The 26,714-nt window shown below is 45.0% G+C and overlaps 1 protein-coding gene across 9 annotated transcripts in view; it reads right to left on the reverse strand.

Annotated features, from left to right (window-relative positions):
- The window catches only part of LRCH1 (leucine rich repeats and calponin homology domain containing 1), a 131,928-nt gene extending 107,945 nt beyond the window's left edge, over positions 1-23,983 (reverse strand). For 4 of the 9 annotated variants that reach the window (XM_007668615.4, XM_007668617.4, XM_007668616.4 and 1 more), the window contains exon 1: positions 23,729-23,979. In XM_007668615.4, the coding sequence (XP_007666805.2) occupies positions 23,729-23,936 (208 nt within the window). In that variant the 5' untranslated portion in view covers positions 23,937-23,979. Of the gene's footprint in view, positions 1-23,728 lie in introns of all 9 variants that reach the window. The other 5 variants (XM_007668613.4, XM_007668610.4, XM_007668619.4 and 2 more) reach the window with 4 other exon arrangements.
- Positions 23,984-26,714: the final 2,731 nt, after the last annotated feature.

Consider the following 26,714-nt stretch of genomic DNA (forward strand, 5'->3'; position numbering starts at 1 on the left):
CAACTGCTAAAACTAAATTCCTCTTACAGCTTCACTAGCACATGCTTGTTCTAGACCCAATCAAATTGATGAATCTATGGTATTTGAGTGCTTACCTTGTGTTCTACTGTGTAGTAGGTGCTTGGCAGGGTACATACAATAGAGTTAATAGACATGATCCTTGCCCACATGTTTACAATCATTTCTAAGCTCAACATTTCAAGAAGACATTTAGAAATGCTTTTCAAATCAATCTAAAAGTGAACAATATTCTTACTGTGACAGTCGAAGTTTGCAACCCTTTCTGGCTTGACATTTTTCATTTCCAGATGATGATGAACTCGGACAATGATTCGGAATCTCTTATTTCTGACTTGGGTGGCTATCTGAATGATGACTTTGAATAATTTTGCAGTTTTGATTGATATCAGGAAAATCTTGGGCTACCATCCCCAAATGACTGTCAGAAGAATTCTAAAATAGGATCGTGACAAGCTCAAGATCAATACAACTGGTAATTCAAGAAGATTTCTGTCAACTGTTAATACTGTGTTGCTGAGAACCTCCCCCTTATGGTTTACATCCAACCCAGTATTAGTGGCTAATAATTGCCTAGTCCTTTGCCTCCCTTACATATGATGAATTCATCTAATTTAGAATTAACCTACACTCCATTTTCCCCACATCAGGCATTTTTAGAGTCTCAGATTTAAAACAACAAAAAAAATCCCTACCTAAGATCGGATGATCGCCCATCAAATATGTGGGATTTTAAACCCAAAACTCAATTAAGTTGATTATGTCCCTTTGGGTGTGTTCTCACTTATTAATGATTAATGACTATTGTGTCAGATTAAGAAAATGATTGTGCCATCTATTTAAGTTTAAACTGTCACCTGAACCAAGGTTATGATGAAATTCAAATTCCCTTCCATCCTTAATCACAAAACTATAAATCATTTAACTCCATTACCGTAACCCCAGACAGGATTCACTGTAGCAACCCCCTACACAGGGCTTAATTATTTTCTCTAGTTTCGTTTTCTATTTTGTTGGAAATGCTTAGATGTCTACTTGTCTTCTTTCAAACAGGGAGGCAGCATGACCTAGTGGAAAAGACAAGGGAGTCACAAGATCCAGGTTTGAATCCCAGCACTGTCATTGACCAGATGGGGGATTTTAGGCAAACTACTTAAACTCTGTGTCCCAGCTTCCTCTGAAACAGAGAATTAAGATAACAGTTCTCCACTACTCTGAGACTCGGAGCCCTGGGAAGCAAAGGGACTGTGACTAATCTGATTATCTGTGTCAACCTAGCAATTGGTACACTGCTTTGCAAATAATAAGAACTAAATAAATACCATAATTATTAAATGTTTCCTGGCAATAGTCACTGGTTTACCTCCTTCCACAGATATGTGCCTTAAAACATTTTCTAATTTGTTTTCAGCTGTTTGACATCATTCTTTTGGGGTTTCATTCTCCATTTTAGCAAGTTATTTTAAACTATCATTATTATTATTAATACTGCAACTAAGACTTTTGGGGCTGTCAATCTCAGAGGTGACTCTGATGTTAACTGGCATTGAGTTTCCTGCCGATCTGGTGACAACTCACACTCACAAAAATATCAAGAGTTACAGACAATGAACGATGTCCCAGATGCCAAACATCCTACAACCCAATATACTCGGTGTTGTCAATCCAGTCTTGGCCATGAAGATGAACGATGCCTCCGAGGTCAAAGGGCTGCGACCCGGGAACTGGGGGTGCTGAGAGCTACAAGAGAAAAGAACCAAGACCAAACCCAATTTCTGCATAGTAGCTTCTGAGAATAAGGACTGAACAGATGCTCCTCCCGGCCCCGCTCAACACTCCCCCACTGGAGGCCTGGGGACAGAGTCGGCTATAGATGAATGTGCCTCTTCGAAATGGGGCATCGCAATCTGGGTGTTGATCACTGAAAAATGAAGGGCGCGGGGGGAGGGGGAGAGGAAACAAGGTCCCTGTGCCACTGGCCTCTCACCTGCAGCAAGCTTTGAAAAAGTGACCAACCTCTGCGCCCTGCTCCCATAACTTTACCATCTGGTTCTATAACTCTAACGTTTCCTTCTTGGTGTTAGTTGCTGAAGTTATTTCGCTCCCGCCCAGGGCCGTGAACAGCAGGCGAGCTGCAGCGCGAGTCTCCAGAAGCTGCTCTGAGTTTTGGGGCACTGGGCCAACAATAACTCTTTCAGGTTCTCCAGGAAGTCAGGCACAACAATGTGACATTTGAAAAAGGGAAAGGGAAGAGGAGGAAATTTTGAGATAAAAAGACATGGCACTTTGGGCAGAAATGGTGAATCAAAACTTCAGGCAGAAGCATCGGTTCCTCTAAGTTCCAGGCCTCATTTGAAGAGTTATCTGCTTGTTAACCACTCTACACAAAGACCCTTTCATGGGCGACACATTGCTGAGCCCTGCCGTCATATTTTTCCCCTAGATTTTAATGAAACATTCCAGCTGCTACTAATGTGTCATCCCTTTGTCTCTGCAAAGTCCTAAAAGCAACAATGTTTACGCAAGGTGGCACCAATGCCCTGAAACACTCTTGAATCAAAACAGAGCCACTGTGTATCCACACATGAAACCTTAGAATGGAAAGTGTTATGATGTGGGTGCAACAAAAACCTTTTTGCTTTTCTAAACTGGACATCTGCGACTACAGAACAATTGTGATTTTTACAATCAACTCTAGCCAGAAGACCCAAAAGTTATGTTCCCCCTTTTTCCTATAAGAGGTGAGGTTTTGATGATCACCCATTTATCCTACAGTGCGGGAGTTGTGTTCTTGTAAAACCCCACATTATGGAATATTAGCGCTGTGATTCTCAACTCACCTCATCCGGTGCAGGACGCTAAGCCCTGGGGAAAAGAGCAAGGTTATTGGAGAACCAGGCCCTGGCCCATGGCGGGGGGGTTCCAATTTGAGAGGAGAACTGACGATAGCCCAGGGAAGAAGCGGCGGCTGAACGCAGCATAGACGATAACAAAAGGACAAGAAGGAAAGCTGTGGGATAGCACTGCTGAAAGGGACCGTTCTCTGGCTCTGCCACTTGAGGGTCAGATGCCTCCGGCCCCACAGACATAGCCTTCCCAAAGCTGTGCTGGGAAGGCAGGGTCACGAGAGGGGTCCTAATCCCATGGAAGAAGAAGAAGAAGACACCCCTCCACCCCCACCCCCAACCACTGTTGGGGAGGAGTGAAAATAGAGACTGAAGGTCCTAATGAAAGGTTCCCAGGTGGGAAAGCTAGACACCACCCACGTCAGGAGAAATGCTCGATGCTTCCAGTGGTGACAGATGGGGCACTTCAGTAGGGACCATGTATTACAGTCCTCTGTTTTGAAGGCAAATCTACTTCTAGGGAAACTGTCTTGTAAACTGGGCACCTACAAGAACGGTAAAGTTTTCAGGATGGAAAATAACCACCAGGATGTGGGACCAACAGGGGGTGCTGCCCTTCGAAGCAATCAACCAGTGATATTTACTGAGCACTTACCAGGTGTAGAGCACTGTACTAAGTGCTTGGGAGAGTACAATTCAACAGAGTAGGTATACCCAGTCCTTGCCTTCTAGGAGCTTATAGGCTAAAGGCTTTCCAAGCAGCAAGGAAACTCCACAGTTAGCAGAACCTGAAGTTCCGTTTCCCAGCCTGACATTGAGGGAAAGCCTTGTCAACTGCCAGGTCTCATTATTCTCCTCACCACTTACCTAGACGCCATCTACCTTACTGACACCTCCGTCTTGCCTGGAGAACAGCTGCAAAATTTTGCTTTTCATCTCCATATAATTCCTATTTTTCCCAAGTACAATCTACTAAAATATGCTTTCTTGGGAAAAGTTACAAACTGCTTTTCTCCCTGAAGTGCACATAGTAGCAGCAATAGGATTTATTAAGCACCTACTCTGTGCAGAGCACTGTATTAAATCCTGGGGGAAAAAAAAAAACACGAAAGAGTAACAGACCAGGCCCCTCTCCCCCTAGGGACTCACAACCTAAAAATAAGGAAGGAGGTACAGTGGGATTAAGAGGGAGGAGTGGAAGGAGGCTGGTGACAGACAAAAGAGAAAATATGAAATAATATAAGTAGAAAAAAGGAATTTAGCACCACAATACTTAGGCCTTAGGTGAAGGTGGAGCAAAGCAGATTTGTATCTTGCTGCCCAAGATGTGACAAGAGAAACCACATTGAAGATACTGTAAATGCCCGTTTTCCTGCCACTCAAACAGGACAAAACAGAAATCCTGCACTACGTCTCACTTCCGAATAAGCAATATTTACATTTCATTCATTTGATCGTATTTATTGAGCATTTACTGTGTGCAGAGCACTGTACTATTTCCAAGTTCAATGATCAAAGCTCTAACTGGGATCATAGCTCAATACTATTCATTAGCCCGCAGCGCTCGCTCCGTAGAGTCAGTCTGCAAGGTTGTGGCCAGGGAATGTGTCTGCTGTTATACTGTACTCTCCCAAGTGCTTACTACAGTGCTCTGCACACATTAAGTGCTCAATAAATATAACTGAATGAATGACTGATCACTGGCTACTGAGGAAGTCTAAAGATGACCAAAGTGTGCAGCCAGCTTTCACCAAGGAAGTCCCACAGCCCAAAATACATTGTCCACTGGTGTATTAACGGGGAAAGAACTAGGCTAAATTGCAAAACGCAGACTATCCTTTAGAAAGGTAACTGGCGGGACATAGTACCAGTCGCAAACCAAGCTGAAGCTCTGACAGTTTTCACCGTTCTTTTGGCCTTGAGGCCTGAACCTGACGTGATGCTCACCCCCACACAATTTCACCAGTCTGGACAGGTTAGAGGATAAGGGGACAGGAGGATTCCCAAGCAGCTCAGCCGGAGAAGGATAACTGCAAGCAGAGAAGAAGAAATGCTTTGAAAAACCTATTCAAGTCCAGCTTGGGACATAGGGGCACCACTTGCTTGTGGTGTAGCCTTGGGCAAGTCCCAGAACCTCTCTGTGCCTTAGTTTCCTCATATGTATAATGGGGATAGAATACTTGTTCTCTAGGATTGTGAGCCCCACAAGGGACACAGATGGTATCCAATCTAATGATCCTATGTTTACCCCATCACTCTGCACAACACTTGTGCAGTAATAGTAATATTTTTAGCTATGGGTGGCTGAGAAACACCAATGACCAGCAAGGCCAGCCTGAGAGGCAGCAGTCAGGGAAAGAGTAGCTCCCTTTGAATTAATGTGCTCAGAAGGCTGGGTATCTAAATAGAGCCACCAGAAAAAAACTACTTGAATTTATAAACTGTGGCTGCAGCCACAAGCCAAAGGACTCAAAACATGCATACTGTGGGGAGCCCTGGTGGTCACACCTTTGTCTTTTCATTCACACCAACATGCAGAAAGACTGATTTCAGGTCTTCTAATAAGTAAGAGATCAAACGCCATACTAAATGTCATTTTCATAGCATCTACGGGGTGTGAAAATTAAAAATAATCTTTAAATTGTTAAAATCCCCAAGAGAAGGAACTGGTTTCCAAATGTGGCCCACCTCTATTTGACATTAAAAAAAACCCAAGCCATGTACTGTATGTGCAATTTAGGAGCCACATAGAGGGAATGCTATTATTAGAATAGGTTGCCTATGCGTGGGAACCTAGTTGAAAATGCTGATTGGTTAAACTGCAAGAGCAGTTCACCCTGACAGAACTTTACTCCAGCAAGGAAACCGAAGGAAAAAGGATCACTGTTGTTCAGGGGCATGTGTGTACTTTTCAGAGTGCTCTGCTGTAGTAATGCTCATGAAGAAGTACCCTTCCTTTCCTCAAAGCAAGTCAGAACAAAAATCCCAATGCTATGATCTCAAAGCCACAATTTCTCCACTGTTTTCTTACATACAGCAGTCCTTGGGGTTCAAAGACAAAAACAGATGGGGAGATTCTTAATCATGTTGTGTAAGTGTGGCCTGGGAGACCAGTGAGTGTCCAAGAGTCCTTCTGCTCAAAAAGACTGACCTTCATTGAGTTCCTGAATTTGTTTCCAGGGGACTTTGGTGATTCTGCCTCATAGTGAGATCTTCTTGAAGCCCATAGTGGTCCTAGAGTCACCTTTCTTGCGTGCTGCCCGCAAGCAGTCTTGGCTGCTGCTGCTGTTGTCCTTGTCCCCGCCTTCTCTTGGCCAGCACCATACGGTCACACATTGCACTTCAGTGTCTCTCAACTGTCCCTTCTGTCATCTTTGCTAACAATTCCCTCATCCCAGCTCACCCTACTGCAAGTGCCTTTGTGTCCCATCTTCGTCCATTTTCTTCACATTCTTCTACCCTGGACAAAGGGCGTTTGTGACAGATTTCGCTTCACCAATCCAAAAGCAATGTCTGTTGAAAATTATAAATTACAACTTCAAATGAACACACTGTCATTAGCATGCAGAAACCAGAGATGAGATTTTCCGTCGGTTCATTTTACTTTTAGTGCATGATGAGAATTTTCCTATTAAGGTAACTATATGTACCTGTGGTTATCCAATCACAAGGTCCTGTGAGGCTTAGATTAATAGGGTTCAAGTACTACAGGAAGGAAGAATGTAAATGCATAGAGAATGTGCAGTACAACTGAAAAAGGCTTCTGGGCAAAAAGTACATTTGGGTTCACTATTTGTTTCTTTCCTGAGCAGCCAAGAGTCCTACAAGAATGCTACTTCAAGATGACTGCCCCTACATGCCAACATTAAGCATAAAAGAAGAGCAAAAACCAAGATCATTACTCTCCCGGCTGCCAAAAAGTATAGCTTGGATGATTTATATGAAAACAAGAGCAAAGTAAACCGATACATACCAAAAATCCCAATTCCACATACCCAAAATTATACTTGGGGGTGCTTCAAAATTAGTTTTAAATTATTTTAAATTTCATTTTAGGATTTTTTAAGCCTTTAACATGAATTTTTTTTGGTATTTTTTATTTGAAACTCAAGAGCACAGCCCTGATTGCTTATGTTTGGGGAGAGGGGAAGAGCAGAGAAAGCTTTCAAAAAGGAAATGGAGCAAAATAAATTAATTTTGCAAGTGATAAAAACTCCAAGTAAAACAATTATGGATAACAGGACAATGGGACACTGGGACTGGGAGGCTAAGAATCGAAAGAGATGGGTTCAGCAGAACCTGGAGAACAAAATGACACTTCCTTTTTCATTTCCCTTTGACCAAGAATTGAGTTTGGTAATTTCAGATTGGGAGTATTTTATTATTTTTGGAGGTGGGGAAGAAAGGGGTATTTTCCATTTTTAGATACTAGGATCATTGACCTTTCATATAACTTGGGAGGTCAGGCCACAAACCCAAGCTTTCATTCAATGGTTGGGGCAAGAAGGTAGGGAAAGGAGGGATATAAAACCATAATGTAGCAGGTACCAAAGAGAAGGCTTTTCCTGAGATGGTGTCCTTGTGGTAGCCCACTGAATACACAAAAATCTCCCGGGTGACTGCCCAGCCTGCTCTTGCCACCCCACAGCAGCTTCCCAAGGTAGAGTTTACACCCACCAGAAATCTGGGGTTTGGGCTAACCCAAGCCCCGGGAATGGGGAGGAGGGAGGGAACAGAGGTGGACTACACAGGTGCATTTAACTGGGCAGGCAGGTGTCCTTGTGGATTGCTAGAACCCAGGCGCAGAGGCTTGCCAAGCCTCCTGCATGTTTGTGACCCACTGCATAAGCTCAGCTGGGTAGAAACACCCCAGCCAATGCCTTACTGGAGAAGGAATTGGGGATCCGGCATTAATGCTATGTTGGGGGGGAGGGGTGCTCTCTGGGGCAGGGAGTCTCTTAAACCCACAATCCCTCCCAACCTGTCCAAGCCCAAGGGCAGTAGTTCGTTGGGAAAGAGGGGTGAGAGTCTGGGAAGAAAGAGCTGAATCTCTCTCCCAAGAGAACCTCTACTTTGCCCCTACAGTCTTAGCATTTTTTTAATTTTAATGTGGTTTTTTTAATTTGTCGATGGGGGAGGGGGCCTCGGCCACCAACAATATTTTAAAAGTATACTCACTGCATCTCCCTCCACTTCTCCTTTTGTTTGACTTCCCTCCCCAACCCCACCATGGGCTTTCTCTGAGTCACTGTAGCCTCGTGTTAATCTTTTTGAGAAGGCATGGGTTCTCAGGGGCTTGCATTAAAAAACAAAACAAAAAAACAGTGATTCATACCTAGGAAGACCCTCATTGAGCAACAATTAAATGGTTTAGAACCAGAGTTCTGGCAGCACTCTCTCCAGAGGCAGCAAAGCAACCCACCTCTTAAAAGATTTTAGCAACCTCTGGATGAGTCCCTCGTGCAAATGTTACCATGTACATCTGAGCATTTAATACAGTCAGGCTGGAGCTAGACAATATTTGCTGAATGGCAATATTTTATTGCCATTGTTCTTGTCTGTCCGTCTCCCCCGATTAGACTGTAAGCCTGTCAAACGGCAGGGACTGTCTCTATCTGTTGCCGACTTGTTCATTTCAAGCGCTTAGTACAGTGCTCTGCACATAGTAAGCGCTCAATAAATACTATTGAATGAATGAATGAATGGACAATGTCTGATATTTTTTATAGCCCAATGATGGTGACACTGACATTACAGGAAGCAAAAGTATCCAATCAATCCAGCACTTACCTAGCAAAGGATGTGATACTACAAGCTTCCCTCCCAAACCCCAGGGACTCGCCTACAGGGTTTATTCCAAATTCATCCAGTTCTAGGTTCGAGGAGGCCTGCTCTGCTCGAAGTCCATCTACTATTTAAACAATTAACTTTCCCAGTTGAGAAATGAATCCTAAAACCAACAGGCTGAATAACAGTAGCCTAAGGCTAAGAAGGCCAGTCCAGTTTGAAAAGCCTTTAACAAAGTTAGGCTTTCTTCACTAGGCATTCACCCTGGTAAAAGATAAGCCTTAAAAGGCAATTACTGCAAAACTCCTAATGTGTGTGTTGCAGGCTGGAATATTATGTTTTCATTAACATACTGACGATCCAAAGGCCAGATAGCTAAGATTCCAGACTTTCCTGAAGGTACACCAACAATCACTGGTTAATAGAGAAGGAGGCACTTAGAGCTGAAGTCTGAACGTTATCAAACGGCTGGGTTTTATTTGCATTTAGCATCTATAAAATTATCCTTTGATGATACGTGGGAAAGCTCCTTTTATAAAATGTTTTAAAGTATTAAAGCACCACAAGGGTTTGGTCCAAAATTCAAGCCAGTATTATCACTTGCTGAACAGTTAATTTTACTTATATAGGCTTTCCAAAAACCCAAAAAAATGTATTTGCCTGGATTCACAGGCAAAGAATCACCCACCTCTCCTACAGATTCAAGAAGTCTCAGTTCTCTATTGCACTGTCCAACTATTTTCTTTACATTTTACACATTTTATTTGCATTGTTAGGATTTTCCACTTGATGCATAGAGGAATGGGCAACTACTAGAAGTATTTGAGGATTGGAGAGACAGGTGCAGAATGCCATTCTTTAAGAAAAATGAACCAAGCAGCAGAAAGAAGAAAGGACTGGAGAGGTAAAAGATTGGAGGGTAGGGAGACGAGTGAGGAAGCTGATCCACTAGTCAAAAGAAGGAGGAGTCCAAGATAATGCCATGGTTGTGGACTTCAAGAGATGGGGAAGATGGCTAACTGCACAATAATAATAATAATCTATGGTGTTTGTTAAGCATTTACTATGTGCCACGCACTTTACTAAGCACTGAGGTGGATTCAAGCAAACCAGGTTGGACACAGCCTTCTGTCCCACGTGGGGCTTACAGTCTCAATTCCGATTTTACAGATGAGGTAACTGAAGCACAGAGAAGTTAAGTGACTTGCCCAAGATGGGAAAATTTCACAGAGGAGAGGATTTGGGAGGGTCAACAAAAAGGTCAGTTTTTGACGTATTTGGCCAGGAGGACATCGTGTTAGCAATGTTGTAGAGGCAGGAGGAAAAGCAAGATTGTGGAGATGGAGGGGTTTGGGGGCTAGTCAAGTTGATTTGGGAGTCTGCAGTAGCAGGAATCGTTTCTCTCTTCACCTGCTCTGGCTGGTGTTGGTGATGACAGCGATGATGACGATGGTAGTGTTGGTGTGGCTCTCATAATGGTAATTCACTGCAACACCCTCAAAGATATTTGCATCCCGATGAAAAACCCTGATTTAGCTTATAACTCTGATCAAGTTCACAGTCCAAATCTCACCACCCACACACATTCTCCTACCCATAAAAAGCCAAGAAAACCCACCCCCAAAACACCCTAACTAGTTTATCTCAAAGGGTTATCTACTTTAAACCCCTAAAATCAATCTCCTAACTGCCATATAAGGTATGAAAAACCTGTTCCATTCACCATGGGGAAAAGAACAGCACCTTTATTTCATATCGATCCCTCACTAACAGTCCCAGCCTCCAAGGGCATTTTCCTGTGGCTCTGGGATCACAGAGTCAGAGTTACACAACCACACACGAGAAGACTCAGCGTGGCTCAGGAGAAAGAGCACGGGCTTTGGAGTCAGGGCTCATGAGTTCGAATCCCAGCTCTGCCACTTGTCGGCTGTGTGACTGTGGGCAAGTCACTTAACTTCTCTGTGCCTCAGTTCCCTCATCTGTAAAATGGGGGTTAAGACTGTGAGCCCCACATGGGACAACCTGATTCCCCTATGTCTACCCCAGCGCTTAGAACAGTGCTCGGCACATAGTAAGCGCTTAACAAATACCAACATTATTATTATTAAGACTCCAGGATTATGAAGAAGTTTGTCTGAATCCTCATCATTATTACAGCTTAATATAGCTGGGTCTCGAGGAACAATTCACTCTAACCTCAACAAGCAGAAACTATTGACTTTAAAGCACTAAATCAGCTCTCTCCCCCTCCTACTCATCAATGCTTCTCTCTCACTAAAACCCAGCTTGCACTCTTCATTCTCATCTCTCTCGTGCCACGGACCTCTTGCTCACACCCTTCCCCTTTAAAAGAGGACAGCTTTTCTATTTTCAAAGGCCTCCTAAAATCCCACCTCCTCAAGGAAGTCTTCCCTGATTCATTTCTAATACCTCCACTTTATATTCAACTGCCACTTGAACACCTGGCAGCCAATAGAGTAATGGTCTTGGTTTGTGCTCTTCTTTTATGCTTAATATCTGCATGTAAGTGCCATCATCTTAAAGGAGCATTTTTGTAGGGCTCTTGGCTTTTCCAGAGAGAAACAAATGAAAAGTGAACCCAAATGTGCTTACTGCTCAGAAGTTTCTTTCAGGTGTGCTGCACATTCTATATGCATATACATTCTTCTTCTACTTGAACCCCATTAATCTAGGCCACACAGGAACTTGTGATGTTTCAGTAACATGTACTTTAGGTATGTGTAATAACCTTAATATGAAAATCTCATCATGCAGTAAAAGTAAAATGAATCGCCTGTGAAAATCACATCTCTGTGCTCTGCACACTAATAATGATGTGTTCATTTGAAGTTGTAATTAAAAATTTTCAGCAAACAGTACCTTTGGATAAGTGAAGTGATGTCTGTCTCAATCGCCCTTTTTCCTGAATAGGAGAATGTGAAGAAAATGGATTAGATGGGACACCAAGGTACCTGTAGCTGGGTGAACTGGGGTGGGAAATTGTCGGCAAAGACAACAGAAGGAACGGATTAGAGACACTGAAGCACAAATCTGAGATGGGAGAGTGCTGGCTGAGAGAAGGCAAGCAGCAGCAGCAGGCAGACCCACCTGCGGGGGTTTCATCCAGGAAAACTGACTCTAAGACCATTGGCTAGAGAACAGATGAATCTTTAGTTTCATTTATTTATATTAATGTCTGTCTCCCCTTCTAAACTGTAAACTCACTGTGGGCAGGAAATTACACGTTCTCTTTTATGTCTGTATAGGGAATTATATGTTCTGCTTTATGTCTCTTATATTGTGCTCTCCCAAGTGCTTAGCACAGTGCCCTGCACACAGTAATCACTCGATAAAACTGACTGACTCACAGCTCCCTCTAAAACATGTACATATTTTACCTATTCCGATTACTTTCTCCACTCTGTAATTTACTTTAGAGCCTATAACTCTTGCTAGATTGCTAACTCCTTGAGGGCAGAGATCATGTCAGTTACACTGCACTCTGCCAACACAGAACTCAATACTATTGACTCAAAAATCAACTGCACGGATAATCCCAGTCTCATTTTGGCCATTAATTTCAACCTGCTTTCTCACTTAGTTTTACCAGAGTGGCAGACCCAATATTGGACTAATTTAAGTTTCTTCTTTTTTTTCCTTTCCCTGACCACTGAAGTTGGTAATAATGCAATAAAATGGCCAAAGGGCAGACAGCAGGAGGGAGGGGGAGAAAAAACAAAGTATGAATAACCTACAGATTAATTAGCTCTGAATAATGACAGTTGACTGTCTAATCAGATTGGCTTTCTATTATCATATTCCTAAAGGGCAGTACAAGCAGGTAAGATTTTTTCCTAGGGGGTTTCCTATCAAATTGTCATGTCCTCAACATTGTTCGAGAAACTGGGCTCTTATTCTGGGGTTTTTTAGAAGCATGATTTCTCTTAATCTTTCACAAAACAAAAATTCTACTTTGTCCAAAATGAATCTTATTTTGCTAGACCGAAAGTACTCTGCAATCCAGGTTAAAGAACATTTAAGAGGAAGTATGGAATTCTGATTACAAAAACCCTTTTTATCAGTTGCGCTCTTATGGTGAGCAAAAGAAGCCAAATTCTCACAGTTCATCAACCCAACACATTTTGTTCATGTAAACAACCTCATTTTAGGTTTGAATCATTTTGTTGGAACAGATGTTCTCCAAATGTACTACTACTTACTATATGTAGGCACATCAGTTCTAGTAAAAGGTGGGGGGGGGGGGGTCTTTCATGTCAAATTCAAATTGGAGTCAACTCGAAGCAATGGTTTTATCATGGAATAAGTTCTTCCATTCAAGCCAAGCTAGTTGTTCACATGACTTCAAATATGTTCAGAGTACTTTAAGAAAAAGCTGAAACTTTGGGTCTGTGGAATACAGTTCAAATCTAAAAGGGCTGTGTACCAGGGGAATAACATTAAAGAAAACCTCCTCAATTCCTACAGTTTAATAAGACTACCATAGTGTGTGTGTGTCGTTGGGGTTTTCTTTTTTAAATAGTAGCTATGCTATTCTGTTGGCTTTTTTTTTTTTTTTGGTTTTACATCTTTTAATCATTATCTTCTGATGGACTGTAATTTGTTGTAATCACTGCAATTATGAACAAATTAGTTTAACTCTCCCAGCTGACATTCGTTGAAAAAAGTACACATTCATTAATATGGAATTATCACACACACACCCAGTTCAGTTGAGCCGATATCCTTGAAGGCAGAGATTTGGCTTTCCTTAGGGCAGGGTAGGGTTTGGAAAGTACCTGCACAAACAGGTAGAGCAGTGACTTTAGCAAAAAGTCAAGATGCTTCGTCTAGTTTATGAACTATTAACCAACGTAAGTGGAGGTAGTGGCACTTCTCTATAATTACCGCCACCTCCGGAAAGGTAAACTCAACAGAAGATCTGGAAGGAGATGATTATGAGGAAACTAAATGCTGTCAAACCCAGAAAACCCAAACGCTTCATGTGAATGGCTAGAAAAATGCATGAAGGGGGATAGAACTGCTATACTAAGTAAGAAGCTATAGGCAAACCCTGAATAGGTAAAAAAAAAGAATAAGCAAAAACAAAGGGCAACTGTGAGAACAATAGGAAATTGAATCGGGTGAGAACAGATGGTGGGATCCACATCAATTTAAAATGACAGCTGAACATAAGAGAAAACACACCCAAAAGGGAGATCTGATCATTTAAAGTTAAGTACTGGAAGAGGAAACTCCGAAAATAAACCATATTCACATACAATAATTGAGTTCAAGTATTTTCAGGAACTTGTGTACATAAGGAAAAGGAAATTGGTTCAAGTATGCCAAATTTCAGCAATATAATATGTAAAACCAATAAAAATGTAAAAAACATCCAAAAGATGTTAACATGATTGACAGAGCGCTAAAGGCAGTTTAAATGAAGACGCTGAGGAACCAGATTTTTCTTTTGCAAATCAACATGCTTCTAAATTCCTCGGAGTTGGGAGGCATACAATTGTCTGCTATTATTCTATAAGTGTGATTAGTGGTGCTACTGTTTTTTGCAAAAAACAGCCTGTAATAAGAATAAGAACAGCATTAATGATTTTGGAAATGACACTGGCCATACCATGATACTGCAGTATAGAACATCTGACCAGGATTCAGAACACTATGTAGTTTTTATTATAAAGGCCTTAAGCAATGAAGCTCTTTCTCTCACCAGTTAAGAAAAACTGGATTATGATAGATGCAACAATCTAAGAAAGAGACGATGGAAAGGACAAATGAGTGAATGGAATGTTCATACGCTGGAGCCTCCTCCCCCTCCCATCCTTTAACTGTTGGAGTTCCTCAAGGGTCAGTTCTTGGCCCTCTTCTGTTCTCCATTTACACTCACTCTCTCGGTGAACTCATCCGCTCTCACGGCTTTGACTACCATCTCTACGCAGATGACACGCAGATCTACATCTCCGCCCCTGTCCTCTCCCCCTCCCTTCAGGCTCGCATCTCCTCCTGCCTCCGGGACGTCTCCACCTGGATGTCGGCCCGCCACCTAAAACTCAACATGAGCAAGACTGAGCTCCTCATCTTCCCTCCCAAGCCCGGTCCGCTCCCAGACTTCTCCATCACCGTGGATGGCACGACCATCCTTCCCGTCCCGCAGGCCCGCAATCTCGGTGTCATCCTTGACTCGTCCCTCTCGTTCACCCCACACATCCTATCCGTTACCGAGACCTGCCGGTTTCACCTCTACAATATCGCCAAGATCCGCCCTTTCCTCTCCACCCGAACGGCTACCTTACTATTACGGGCTCTCGTTATATCCCGGCTAGACTACTGTGTCAGCCTTCTCTCTGACCTCCCTTCCTCCTCTCTCGCCCCGCTCCGGTCTATTCTTCACTCCGCTGCCCGGCTCATCTTCCCGCAGAAACGATCTGGGCATGTCACTCCCCTTCTTAAACAACTCCAGTGGTTGCCTATCGACCTCCGCTCCAAACAGAAACTCCTCACTCTAGGCTTCAAGGCTCTCCATCACCTTGCCCCTTCCTACCTCTCCTCCCTTCTCTCTTTCTACCGCCCACCCCGCACGCTCCGCTCCTCTGCCGCCCACCTCCTCGCCGTCCCTCGGTCTCGCCTATCCCGCCGTCGACCCCTGGGCCACGTCCTCCCGCGGTCCTGGAACGCCCTCCCTCCTCACCTCCGCCAAACTGATTCTCTTTCCCTCTTCAAAACCTTACTTAAATATCACCTCCTCCAAGAGGCGTTCCCAGACTGAGCTCCTCTTCCCCCTCTACTCCCTCTGCCATCCCCCCTTTACCTCTCCGCAGCTAAAGCCTCATTTTCCCCTTTTCCCTCTGCTCCTCCACCTCTCCCTTCCCATCCCCACAGCACTGTACTCGTCCGCTCAACTGTATATATTTTCATTACCCTATTTATTTTGTTAATGAATTGTACATCGCCTTGATTCTATTTAGTTGCCATCGGTTTTTACGAGACGTTCTTCCCCTTGACGCTGTTTAGTGCCATTGTTCTTGTCTGTCCGTCTCCCCCGATTAGACTGTAAGCACCGTCAAACGGCAGGGACTGTCTCTATCTGTTGCCGACTTGTTCATCCCAAGCGCTTAGTACAGTGCTCTGCACATAGTAAGCGCTCAATAAATACTATTGAATGAATGAATGAATGAATATGTGAATGGATCACTAACACAAACAATAAACAGCAAATATCGATTTGCAGAAGGTTACGCGGGGGGGGGGGGGGGAGGGGAGTGTCAATTCAAAACGCATTTGATTTCCAGGGAGCTCATAAAATCTGGGTTGTTAAAACCATTTAAGTTCAAATTATGGTGTAGTGATATTCAACACTAGATTGTCAAGCTTTTAATACAGTGCTCTGCACATAATTAGCATGCAATAAATACCAGTGATCAGTTGATTAGGTTTCAACCAAATTTGGATGATGGAAGCCCCTAAGGCTCTAAGAAACAATTCTGTAAATATTATGTGGATAATGAGAATCGAGGTTCAGGTGGCCAATCCCTACACAACTTGACAGAGAATAGCGGTCACGTCCCTCTGAGCCTCAGGTCCTTAGAATTACGGGTTCAACTAAGCCACTCTGCCCACCAAGGACACTTTATAGTCAAAAGGATCCTGGCCCTTCCCCCCCACCCTCCCTCTTACCTCACTTTCCCTCAGGGCTCTAGGCCTTTCCTTTAGCCTTATGTAATCATTACCCAAGATTCCTTCCAAACACTAATCAGACAAGCTACATTACCAAGAAGTTTTCCCATTAAGATCCGAGGTAACTAACAATAACATTCAGGTGGCTTTAAAATTATACTGGTATGTTTCTCACAATACAGCAGTCCAAGTTTTCCCATGCACTTTTTACTGATAGGGATGACTAATGGTGTTATGAAACATGTCACCACTTATAAAATTTAATCGGTTTTAGTTATTTATGAAATCTGCATTAAGTGCATATTCAAGATGCAGTTTTTCCTCACCTTTCTAATTGAGTCAAAGTTAAATGGTTAGTAAATTCAATCGGTGGTTTTCATTGAGAGCCTATTCTAAGCGCGGCACTGTACTAGATGTTCGGGAGACTAAAATGAAAATAAAGGGCAGTCCCTGCTTTTGAGGCGTTTACTATCTAAAGGTAAACTAATCTGATAGTAAATCCTGGCAAAGCCCTTAGGTTACACCAGTGGTAGGACCTCAGTAAAACTCCTCGAGAACCTCATCAATTCCATTTCACTCTATGGAACACCGCACAAAAGTGGCAAAAAAGTGGCAGACACCTCAGATTATCTTCAATTTTTCCCCATTCCTCATGGCCACATTCCCTGCACTTATTCCCTAACCTGTCTGTTGCTTCTCCCTCATCACCAATGAGGGATCGTGTCCTTTCTCTTCTCCATCCTTAGAACTACTTCCCAAGTGCTTAGTTCAGAGAATTGCACCCAGTGAGCACTCAATAAATACTATTTAAATCCTTGATTTAGGCCTTACTCATCCCATGCCTCCATTATTTGAAATATTTCTCATTGGTTCCAAGCCAACCTATTCATTGTGCCTTACTCTCAGCTCAGCTGCCGCCAGCCAGCCTCTTGTTCATACCCTTTCTGCCAGGAATTCTCTTCCCCTTCCCATCCAGCAGACCATAGTTCTCCCTATTTTCAAGGCCCTTCTGAAATTACATCACCTTCAGGAAGCCTTCCCTAGTCAATTTCATCCCCCCACTCTACATCTTCCGCAGTCACCACTTCAGCAACACTCCTAAGCACCTGGGTCCTCACACCCCCTTTTGCCTTTATATCTTTATACTCTATTACTCCCTCCTATCTGTAAGTTATTGTAGTACTTACCTTCCCCTCTGGATTGGAAAGTCCTTAAAGGCCAAGATCGCCTCATCCAACTCCCAGTGTTCTGCTCGCATTATTAATAATATTGATTTATTTTCCCTCTCTCAGCCCATTCAAAATAGAATGTCCTGAATCCACACCGAGACCAACTCATTCTCCTTTCTGAAACTGCCCAGGGGCTTTTCGCAGCCTTCCGTGTTAAATCCTAGACTGGCATTCTTTGACTCCATCACCTTCCTCCTGTCTATCCCAACCCATATTTCCTCTTTCCTTTCCCCATTATTCTTCTCCCCATTCCTTTTGCTCCAGCCAAATAAATTACCTCTGACACACTTTGCCTACACTATTACACTCTGATAGTATGTTCCCCACTGACTGCCTTTCATTAGTCAGGGTAATAATTACCCTGGGTCACCTATTTATCTTATCTGGGAACAGAGCCCCTTACTAGGTGCTTGGAGATCACAGAGTACAAAAAGAAGTGATCCTAGCCCTTGATAACTTCTGATCTAAAGGCATAAACATTCAGTGGGAAAAAAAGCATGAGAATAGCTACACAAATGGATGAGGAGGTGTAGACAACCCAAATGAATAAACAAAAACCAAGGACAAAAACATTTAAGAACATAACCAGGAAATGTTCCAGGGAGCTAATCTAAAAACAGCTCCATGAAAGACTTTTGAAGGTGGAGAACGACGGGAGAAGAATGGGTTAGGGAAACTGAGGCATGGGGTAAGACACAAGTATGGAGCAGAGTCAAGAGTGAGGACAGCTAGAAGCTTGGGCGGAACACAAAACATATAGATAAGAGGGAACAAGCTGATGGAGATTTTTGAGGTGGGTTAAATGTTTTAGAAAGTTGACAGATGCAGCTGAATATAAAATAAAGAGAGGAGGGAAGAGGCAAAAAGCAAGGAGACCAGTAAAGAGCTTATTCCCCTAGTTCCAATGGGAAATGCTGAAGGATCACAGTCATTTTCAGAGTGGGGACAACAAGGGGCAGATCCTTGGATTATTACAGAGGAGTAATAAGCAGATCTTAGAGTGAATGTGGGTCAAAGAAAACACCAGCGCTGCAAGCCTGTGGGACAGGAGAGGCTGCTGGGGCTGTCAATTGCAATGGGAACGTTAAGAGGGAGAGAGGCATAGCAGGAAAAATAAGGAGTTCTGTTTTGGACATATGGATATCACATCGACAGAAACAAAAGAGAGCACTGGAACTCAGTTCCTGAGAAGTCTCATTCAATTCAGGGTTGCTACTCCCAAAGATCCCGAAGCTACACCTACAAAGATCTCTACAGCCCTTCCCAACATTCGCTCATGTCATGCACACCTCTTACTGGACTAGGGAACAGGAAGGTTAGGTTACTCAAATCACCCAGCAGAGTCAAGAACAAAACAAGGGTCCCAGCCACTCAGCCCAGTGTACTAACAAATATCCCGATGGGGTGGCACCTCGCCTCCCAGTTAATCTGGAGTCATTTCTACAACAGTAGAAACATGGGGCTGGAAATCAACCAGCCAATACTTCACGATATTCATAACTTCTGCTTCCTTCCTAAGATTCTCCAGAACTTGAGCACAGAATAGACAGAAATTTAGACCTCTGCACTCCTTGACTTTGCCAATCTACAAATACAATCCAGTTTTTTCTTTTTTAAAGAAGTCACCCTTTCAAAACCATACGTTGAATCAGTAAGAAATCAGTGTAATTCCTACATAAACTCGGGATTCCCCAAGTCTAATCTCTGTTAGAGGAAATGCTAAAACTCTAAGCAGATTAGAGGCATTTAAACCCTTTCTTTCTTTTACTTGTTTCTTTCAAACAAGGAGAAGTAGCCACATAAGCAAAGTGCAGAATACACGTGGGGTTTACACCACTGCAAGTGAACTGAAGCAAACATGTTTTACAAAAGGATTTGTTTTCAACATCTGAAAGCTTTTGATAATACATTTTGTGTTCATATCCTATATCAGAGAAAGAGGCAAACAACACACCACTCCAGTTTCTTTTTAGTAGCCCTATGCTTCTGAAAGTCCAGGAAACCTTGGGCAGATTCTATTTTAACTGGACAACCAATTGTAAGTTTTTAGAATTGCATTATAAGAATGTACTGAGCCCCAGTAGCATGGTGGGGGGAAGGGAGAACAGGGAACATAGAATCATATTCAGTTTCAGCGCAATGTGCTTGGTACAGCTAAAGGGAAAATTAGAAACAGAATCAAAACCAAAAATCAGAACCAACAGATACCCTGTTCTGTTGAATGATAATCATAAACATAAAGGCACTGTACAAAATTAAACAAGACATGATCCCTGCTTCTTGGAAGGTTACACTGAAAAAAAACACCATGAAACAATATAGCAGATAAACACATCATGGGGATCCTTTCATAAAAAAGCTTGGCGGAAACAAATGACAGCTTGCTGAAAACCAGAGCCACGACTTTTAGAAAGAACTCCCTAGACGGCTCCGCTTTCGCACTACTTAAATATCTATATTATTATTATTCAAATGACAACTAAGAACTTAGAGCCAACTACCACAGCCTTCCAAGAGTCTTCTGAAGAACTCAAAACCAACCATAAAGAATCATCTGCATGATTCAGCCGATTCTGGGAATAACTTCCGCTTGAGAGGAGGCAGCTGAGAAGTGTGATGTTCTGGGGAAGAGGCTCCTCAGCTGCTACCGGCTCAAGTCTGGAAACCCCCCTGCCTGCTCCGTTGTTCCTGGCTGCTTCTAAATCCAAACTACAAAGCCGCGGTCTCACGTCTCTCTCTCTCTGCCAAGGCTACAGAGACTGCCTTCCTCTAACTCCAGACTCCCGATTATTGGTCTGTTCCTGTCCTAGCTCTCAATCCCTCTCTCTCCAAACTCCAAAATATTGGGAAGGGGGAGCCAGCTGGGAAAGAGAAGGGTTCAGACAGAGCTGGGGAAGGTCAGCAGTGTGAAGGCACATCCGGGGCCAAAGAATTAACCACCGAACACAGAGGGGACTGTTAAGCACACACACACGGAGTAACAGTGAGTGCCAAGATCTAATAAGCACTTGAATTCGCCATGAAGTACTCAAACTGATCCAAAAAAGTCACTGCCCAAAAATAGTCCTCTCAAAATCTTAGTGCCTGGGTCTGACTTCCCTCCTCCTTGAGACATATTTTTCAGGTTGTGTATAGAGCAGGCTTATTTCTCAGGCTGTATTCTCTGCTTTTCTTCTGGAACTCCAAAACTTGCAAAGAGAAAACAGAGTTTCCAGTAAGGTGTCAATACATGACATAACTCGCCAACGCTAGCTGCTGAAAGGAACGGGTTGCAACCTGTTGGGATCACACAAGACATGGCTACTTTAATTACTTTTCTTTTAATACACCACAACCTCCTTGGCCCCATAAAGGTATCAGATTCCGGAGACATAGGTAGAGGCTCTGTGCTCCGAAGAGACCTATGTGGGCGTTTAATGAATGTTAAATAGCAATGAGTTAACCAATCAGAGCAAAGTAGACTATGTTTACTCCAATTTAAGACAGTCATGATGGCTTCTTCCTTGCCGTGCCACAAAAAAAAAAATATATATATATAGGAAGACTCACTCCTCCAACCCTTAGAATTCATAAAAGTTGCTTCATCACAAGGAGATGGGCCCACTGCATCACTCAAAATGCCTACCCTACTCGACTGCAAACGTGCAATCCTGTATATTCCTCTAAAACCAGTGGAGGAATGAGTACAGTCCCCAAAAGAGGGCCGTCCCAGGGCAGATGACATATGCCCCAACTCAGGCTTTTGTTTGATCTAGACCCATTAGAGGGTCAGCAAATGTGTAACCTCCCGATGCAAGGAGCGCAAGGATTAAGGCGTGCCCGGTAGGTAATGGACACGTGAAAATAATATTAATGATATTTGTTAAGTGCTTACCATGTGCCAAGCACTGCACTAAGCGCTGGGGTGGATCCAAGCAGATCGGGCTGGACATAGTCCCTTGTCCCACATGGGGCTCACAGTCTCAATGCCCATTTTTCAGATGAGGCCACTGAAGCCCAGAGAAGTGAAGTAATTTGTCCCTGGTCACCCAGTAGAAAGGTGGCAGAGCCGTGATTAGAACCCAGGACCTTCTGTCTCCCAGGCCTGTGGTCTCTCCACTACACCATGCTGCATGCACCTTCGCTTGCAATCGGTGGGCCGTATGAAAATGCAGCTGCACAGTGGCCTGCACCCATTTCCCTGTCAACGTGCTCCCCGAGCCCCACAGGATGTGCAAGTGGGAGATGGGATGGGCACAAAACACCGTAACCAACATGCAGGACGGGTACTTATGCATAGATCTGAAATTTTACCTATTTACACTGCTATCTGTATTGATGTCCGTCTCCCCACCCTCTAGACTGTGATCTCGTTGTGGGCAGGTATTGTCTCTTTTTATTAATAATTATGGTACCTGTTAAGCGCTTCCTATTTGCCGAGCACTGTTCTAAGCGCTGCCGTAGATAGCAGGTAATCAGGGGCTGGGGGGGCGGCTCGCAGTTTTAATCCTCATTTTACAGATGAAGTAACTGCGGCACAAGGAAGTGACTTGCCCAAGGTCACAGACAATAATAATAATAATGTTGGTATTTGTGAAGCATTTACTATGTGCAGAGCACTGTTCTAAGGGCTGGGGTAGATACAGGGTAATCAGATTGTCCCACGTGAGGCTCACAGTTAATCCCCATTTTACAGATGAGGTAACTGAGGCACAGAGAAGTTAAGTAACTTGCCCACAGTCACACAGCTGGCAAGCGACAGAGCCGGGATTCGAACTGATCCAGGCAGTGGAGTGAAGTATGGACTGAAGTGGGGAGAGACAGAAGGTAGGGAAGTCAGCAAGGAGGCTGATGCAGTAGTCGAGTCAGGACAGGATAAGTGTTTGGAGTAATGTGGTAGCTGTTCGGAAAGGAAAAGGGGGGATTTTAGTGCTGTTGTGAAGGTTGAACTGACAGGACCGATTGAATCTGTGGGTTGAATGAGAGAGACGAGTAGTAACTTGCCCAAGGTCACACTGCTGATAAGTGGCGGAGGTGGGATCAGAACCCATGACCTCCGACTCCCAAGCCCGTGCTCTTTCCACTGAGCCATGCTTACTACGTGACAAGCGCTGTTCTAAGTGCTGGGGTAGAGACCATTACGGGGCAGGGATTGTCTCTGTTGCCGAACTGTACTTTCCAAGTGCTTTGAACATGGCAAGGGCTCAATAAAGAGAAGCAGAGAAGCAACGTTGCTCAGTGGAAAGAGCCCGGGCTTGGGCATCAGAGATCGTGGGTTCTAATCCTGCCTCCACCACTTGTCAGCTGTGTGACCTTGGGCAAGTCATTTCACTTCTCTGTGCCTCACTTACCTCCTCTGGAAAAGGGGGATGAAAACTGTGATCCCCACATGGGACAACCTGTTTAGCTTGTATCTACCCTGTGCTTAGAACAGTGCTTGGCACCTAGGAAGTGCTTAACAAATACCAATACTATTATTAATCAATACGATGGAATGAACGAAGGCAAGGGGGTCAGACTGTCCCATGGGGGGGGCTCACCGTCTTCGGCCCCATTTTCCACGGAAGGCCGTGAGCCCCACGTGGGACAACCTGTTTACCTGTATCTACCCAGCGTTTTGAAGAGTGCTTGGCACCTAGGAATCGCTTAATAAATACCAAATTATTATCATTATTTCCATGGAGGGCCGTGAACCCCATGTGGGACAACCAGTTTACCTCGTATCGAGCCAGGGCTTAGAACAGCGCTTGGCACCTAGTCAGGGCTTAACAAATACCAAATTATTATTATTTGCACGGCAAACCGTGAGCCCCACGTGGGACAACCAGTTTACCTCGTATCCACCCAGCGCTTAGAACAGCGCTTGGCACCTAGGCTGGGCTTAACAAATACCAAATTATATTATTTCCACGAAGGCCGTGAGCCCCACGTGGGACAACCAGTTTAGCTCGTATCCACCCAGCGCTTAGCACCTGGGCAGCGCTTAAATACCAAATTAATATTATTTCCCTGGAAGGCCTTGAGCCCCACGTGGGGCCGCCCCATTACCTTCTACCCACCCCAGCGCTGGGAAGGATCCTCGGCCCCGAGGAAGCGCTTAACAAATACCATCAGCATCATCAGCACGATTATTAATGATCATTAAAGTGGGGGGGGGGGGGCGGTCCGGGGGGTCCTCACCTGCCTGCACGGTGTCGGAGAGGTCGTGGGCGGGGGCGCTGGGGCGGGGGAACTCCTTGAGCTTGCGGGCGCTGAGGTTGAGCCCCCCGGAGTTGGCGGCCTCGTCCAGGGCTCGCTCCAGCCCCCGGTTGAGGGGCAGGTTGAAGCCCCCGTTAGGGGGGTGCGGGGCCGGGACCGGAGGTTGGGGGTCTCCGGCCTGCGTCGCCATCTTCCCCCCCGGCAGCCCCCCACCCCGCCGCTCTGAGGGGGTCCCTGCCTTCCCGGGGGGCCGGGGCCGGCTCGGGGGGGGGCCGACGAGGAAGAGGAGGAGGAGGAAGAGGAGGAGGAGGAAGAGCGGACCGCCGGGCTGAGCGGCGGGCAGGCGGCGGCCGCGATCCTCGAGCTGCCCCGTCCCCGGGAAGGCGAGGAGGGCGGCGGGCGCGCTGCGCATGCGCGGCCTCCCGCCGCCCTCCTCGGGGAGCTGTCAATCCCCGCCCGGCCTCCGGGTGCGGGGGCCGCCCCTGCGCATGCGCGGCCTCCCCGGGGAGCCGTCGATCCCCGCCCGGCTTGGGGGGGGGGGCGCCCCTGCGCATGCGCGGCCTCCCCGGGGAGCCGTCGATCCCCGCCGGGCCTTGGTGGGGGGGCGCCCCTGCGCATGCGCGGCCTCCCCGGGGAGCCGTCGATCCCCAGCCGGCCTTCGGATGGGGGGCGGCCCCTGCGCATGCGCGGCCGCTCCGGGGCAGCGGACCGGCGGGGTTTAGTGGCCCGGGTTTCGGAGTCACGGGACGTGGGTTCTAATCCCGCCCCCGCCCCCTGTCTGCTGGGTGTGACCTTTAACTCCTCGGGGCCTTCATCTGTAAAATAACAATAATGTTGGTATTTGTTAAGCGCTTACTATGTGCAAAGCACTGTTCTAAGCGCTGCGGGAGATACAAGGTGATCAGGTTGTCCCTCATGGGGTTCACAGTCTTCATCCCCATTTTATTTTATTTTTACAGAGGAGGTCACTGAGGCCCAGAGAAGTTAAGTGACTTGCCCAAAGTCACACAGCTAAGTGGTGGAGCCGGGATTAGAACCCATGACCTCTGACTCCCAAGTCCGGGCTCTTTCCACTGAGCCACGCTGCTTCTCACATAGGGATGAAGATGGGGAGCCCCACTGTGGGACAACCTGACTGCCCTGTATCTATCCCGGAGCTTAGAATTATAACAACAATGGTATTTGTTAAGTGCTTACTCTGTGCCAGGGTTTGGAGAAGCAGCATGGCTCAGTGGAAAGAACACGGGTGTAGGAGTCAGGGGGTCGTGGGTTCTCATCCCACCTCCGCCACCTGTCAACTGTGTGACTTTGGGCAAATCATTTCACTTCTGGGTGCCTCAGTGACCTCATCTGCAAAATAGGGATTAAGACTGTGAGCCTCACATGGGACAACCTGATAACCTTGTAACTACCCCAGAGCTCAGAACAGGGCTTGGCACATAGCGCTTAACAAATACCAACATTATTATCATCAAATACCACAATTATTATTACACAGGCCTCATTTCCCTTCCCCAAAAGGCCAGAGGGTGCACGCCAAATCCCTCCTTCCTATTTTTTGGGACCCTTGTCTGTGAAAAGCATTAAACTTCACAGAAGGAGGGGTACTAATAGTACTTATTAGGCGCTTACTGTATGTCGGGCACTGTACTAAACCACCCTGGAAAAAGATACACACATGAGATTAAATCTTCTAATGATCCCTACACAGTGCACAAGCAGTACCTTGGGATGTATCGCATAACCACCAGGGCCAAACAGTGACCTCAGGAACCGGACTTGAGTTATGAACCGGACTTGAGTAATCGATTTTATCGATTTAATGGTCACTTGGATCACTTTCTTTTAGCATATGCCTAACACCAAAATTGTTATAGTGACACCCAAGTTAACCTAGGCCTGTGTTTCTCCTGACCCAAAGAGGATCTGGGGAGACTGGTGCCATCTTCTGGTAATTCCCACAAGTCCATCCTTGTCTACCTCTTCTTCGCACAATATTTGCGAAACACTATGTGCCAAGCATTACGCGTTGAGGTCCAAGCTAATCGAGTTGGACACAGTCCCTATCTCACACAGGGCTCGCTGTCGAAGGGGGAGGGAGAACAGGTACTGAATCCCCATTTTTCAGAAGGCGACACTGAAACAAGGTCATATAGCAAGCAAGTGGCAGAGAACAACCATGACGGTAATTGTTAAACGCTTACTATGTGCCGAGCACTGTGCTAAGCACTGGGAGAGATACAAGGTCATCAGGTTGTCCCACGGGGGTCTCGCAGACTTAATCCTTGTTTCACAGATGAGGTAACTGAGGCACAGAGAAGTTAAGTGGCTTGTCCGAGGTCACACAGCAGACAAGTGGCAGAGCCAGGATTAGAACCCACATCCTCTGACTCCCAAGCCCGTGCTCTTTCCACTGAGCCACACTGCTTCTCCAAGAAAGGATTAGGTTACTTCCAGACCTGCTCTTTACACTAGACTATGCTGTTTCTCCTATAGTCACAATTGCACAGGGGGCAAAAACATTTTATGAAGAATCATATTTTTGGTCTTAAATCTGTATGATGCAAGATTTACATTCATGTTATTGTAACTGAGCCCTGAAAAGCGAAAACATTAACAGTCCTGTTCTTTTTATCTGATGGCCAATCCTGCCTAAGGAACCCTGCCGACCCATGCCCATTTTACTGATCAAACACTTCAAGTTTTTCCATCTTCTTGTCCATCTCACACTATTGCCACTTAGGGGAGGGCTTCATTAAAATCCCTAGAGTCCAGACAAGCCAGATAAAGGGGAACAGGTTTATCCATCCATTCAGTGGCACTTATTGAGTGCCTACTGTGTGGAAAACACTGTACAAGGCTTTGGAGAAGAGTACAGTAAAGAGAAAAATATGAGATACCTTGAAATTATAATAATAAAAATTGTGGCATTCGTTAATCACTATATGCCAGGCACTGAGCGCTGGGG

This window comes from Ornithorhynchus anatinus, chromosome 20 (genome assembly GCF_004115215.2).
Source record: "Ornithorhynchus anatinus isolate Pmale09 chromosome 20, mOrnAna1.pri.v4, whole genome shotgun sequence".
Taxonomy (NCBI): Eukaryota; Metazoa; Chordata; class Mammalia; order Monotremata; family Ornithorhynchidae; genus Ornithorhynchus; species Ornithorhynchus anatinus.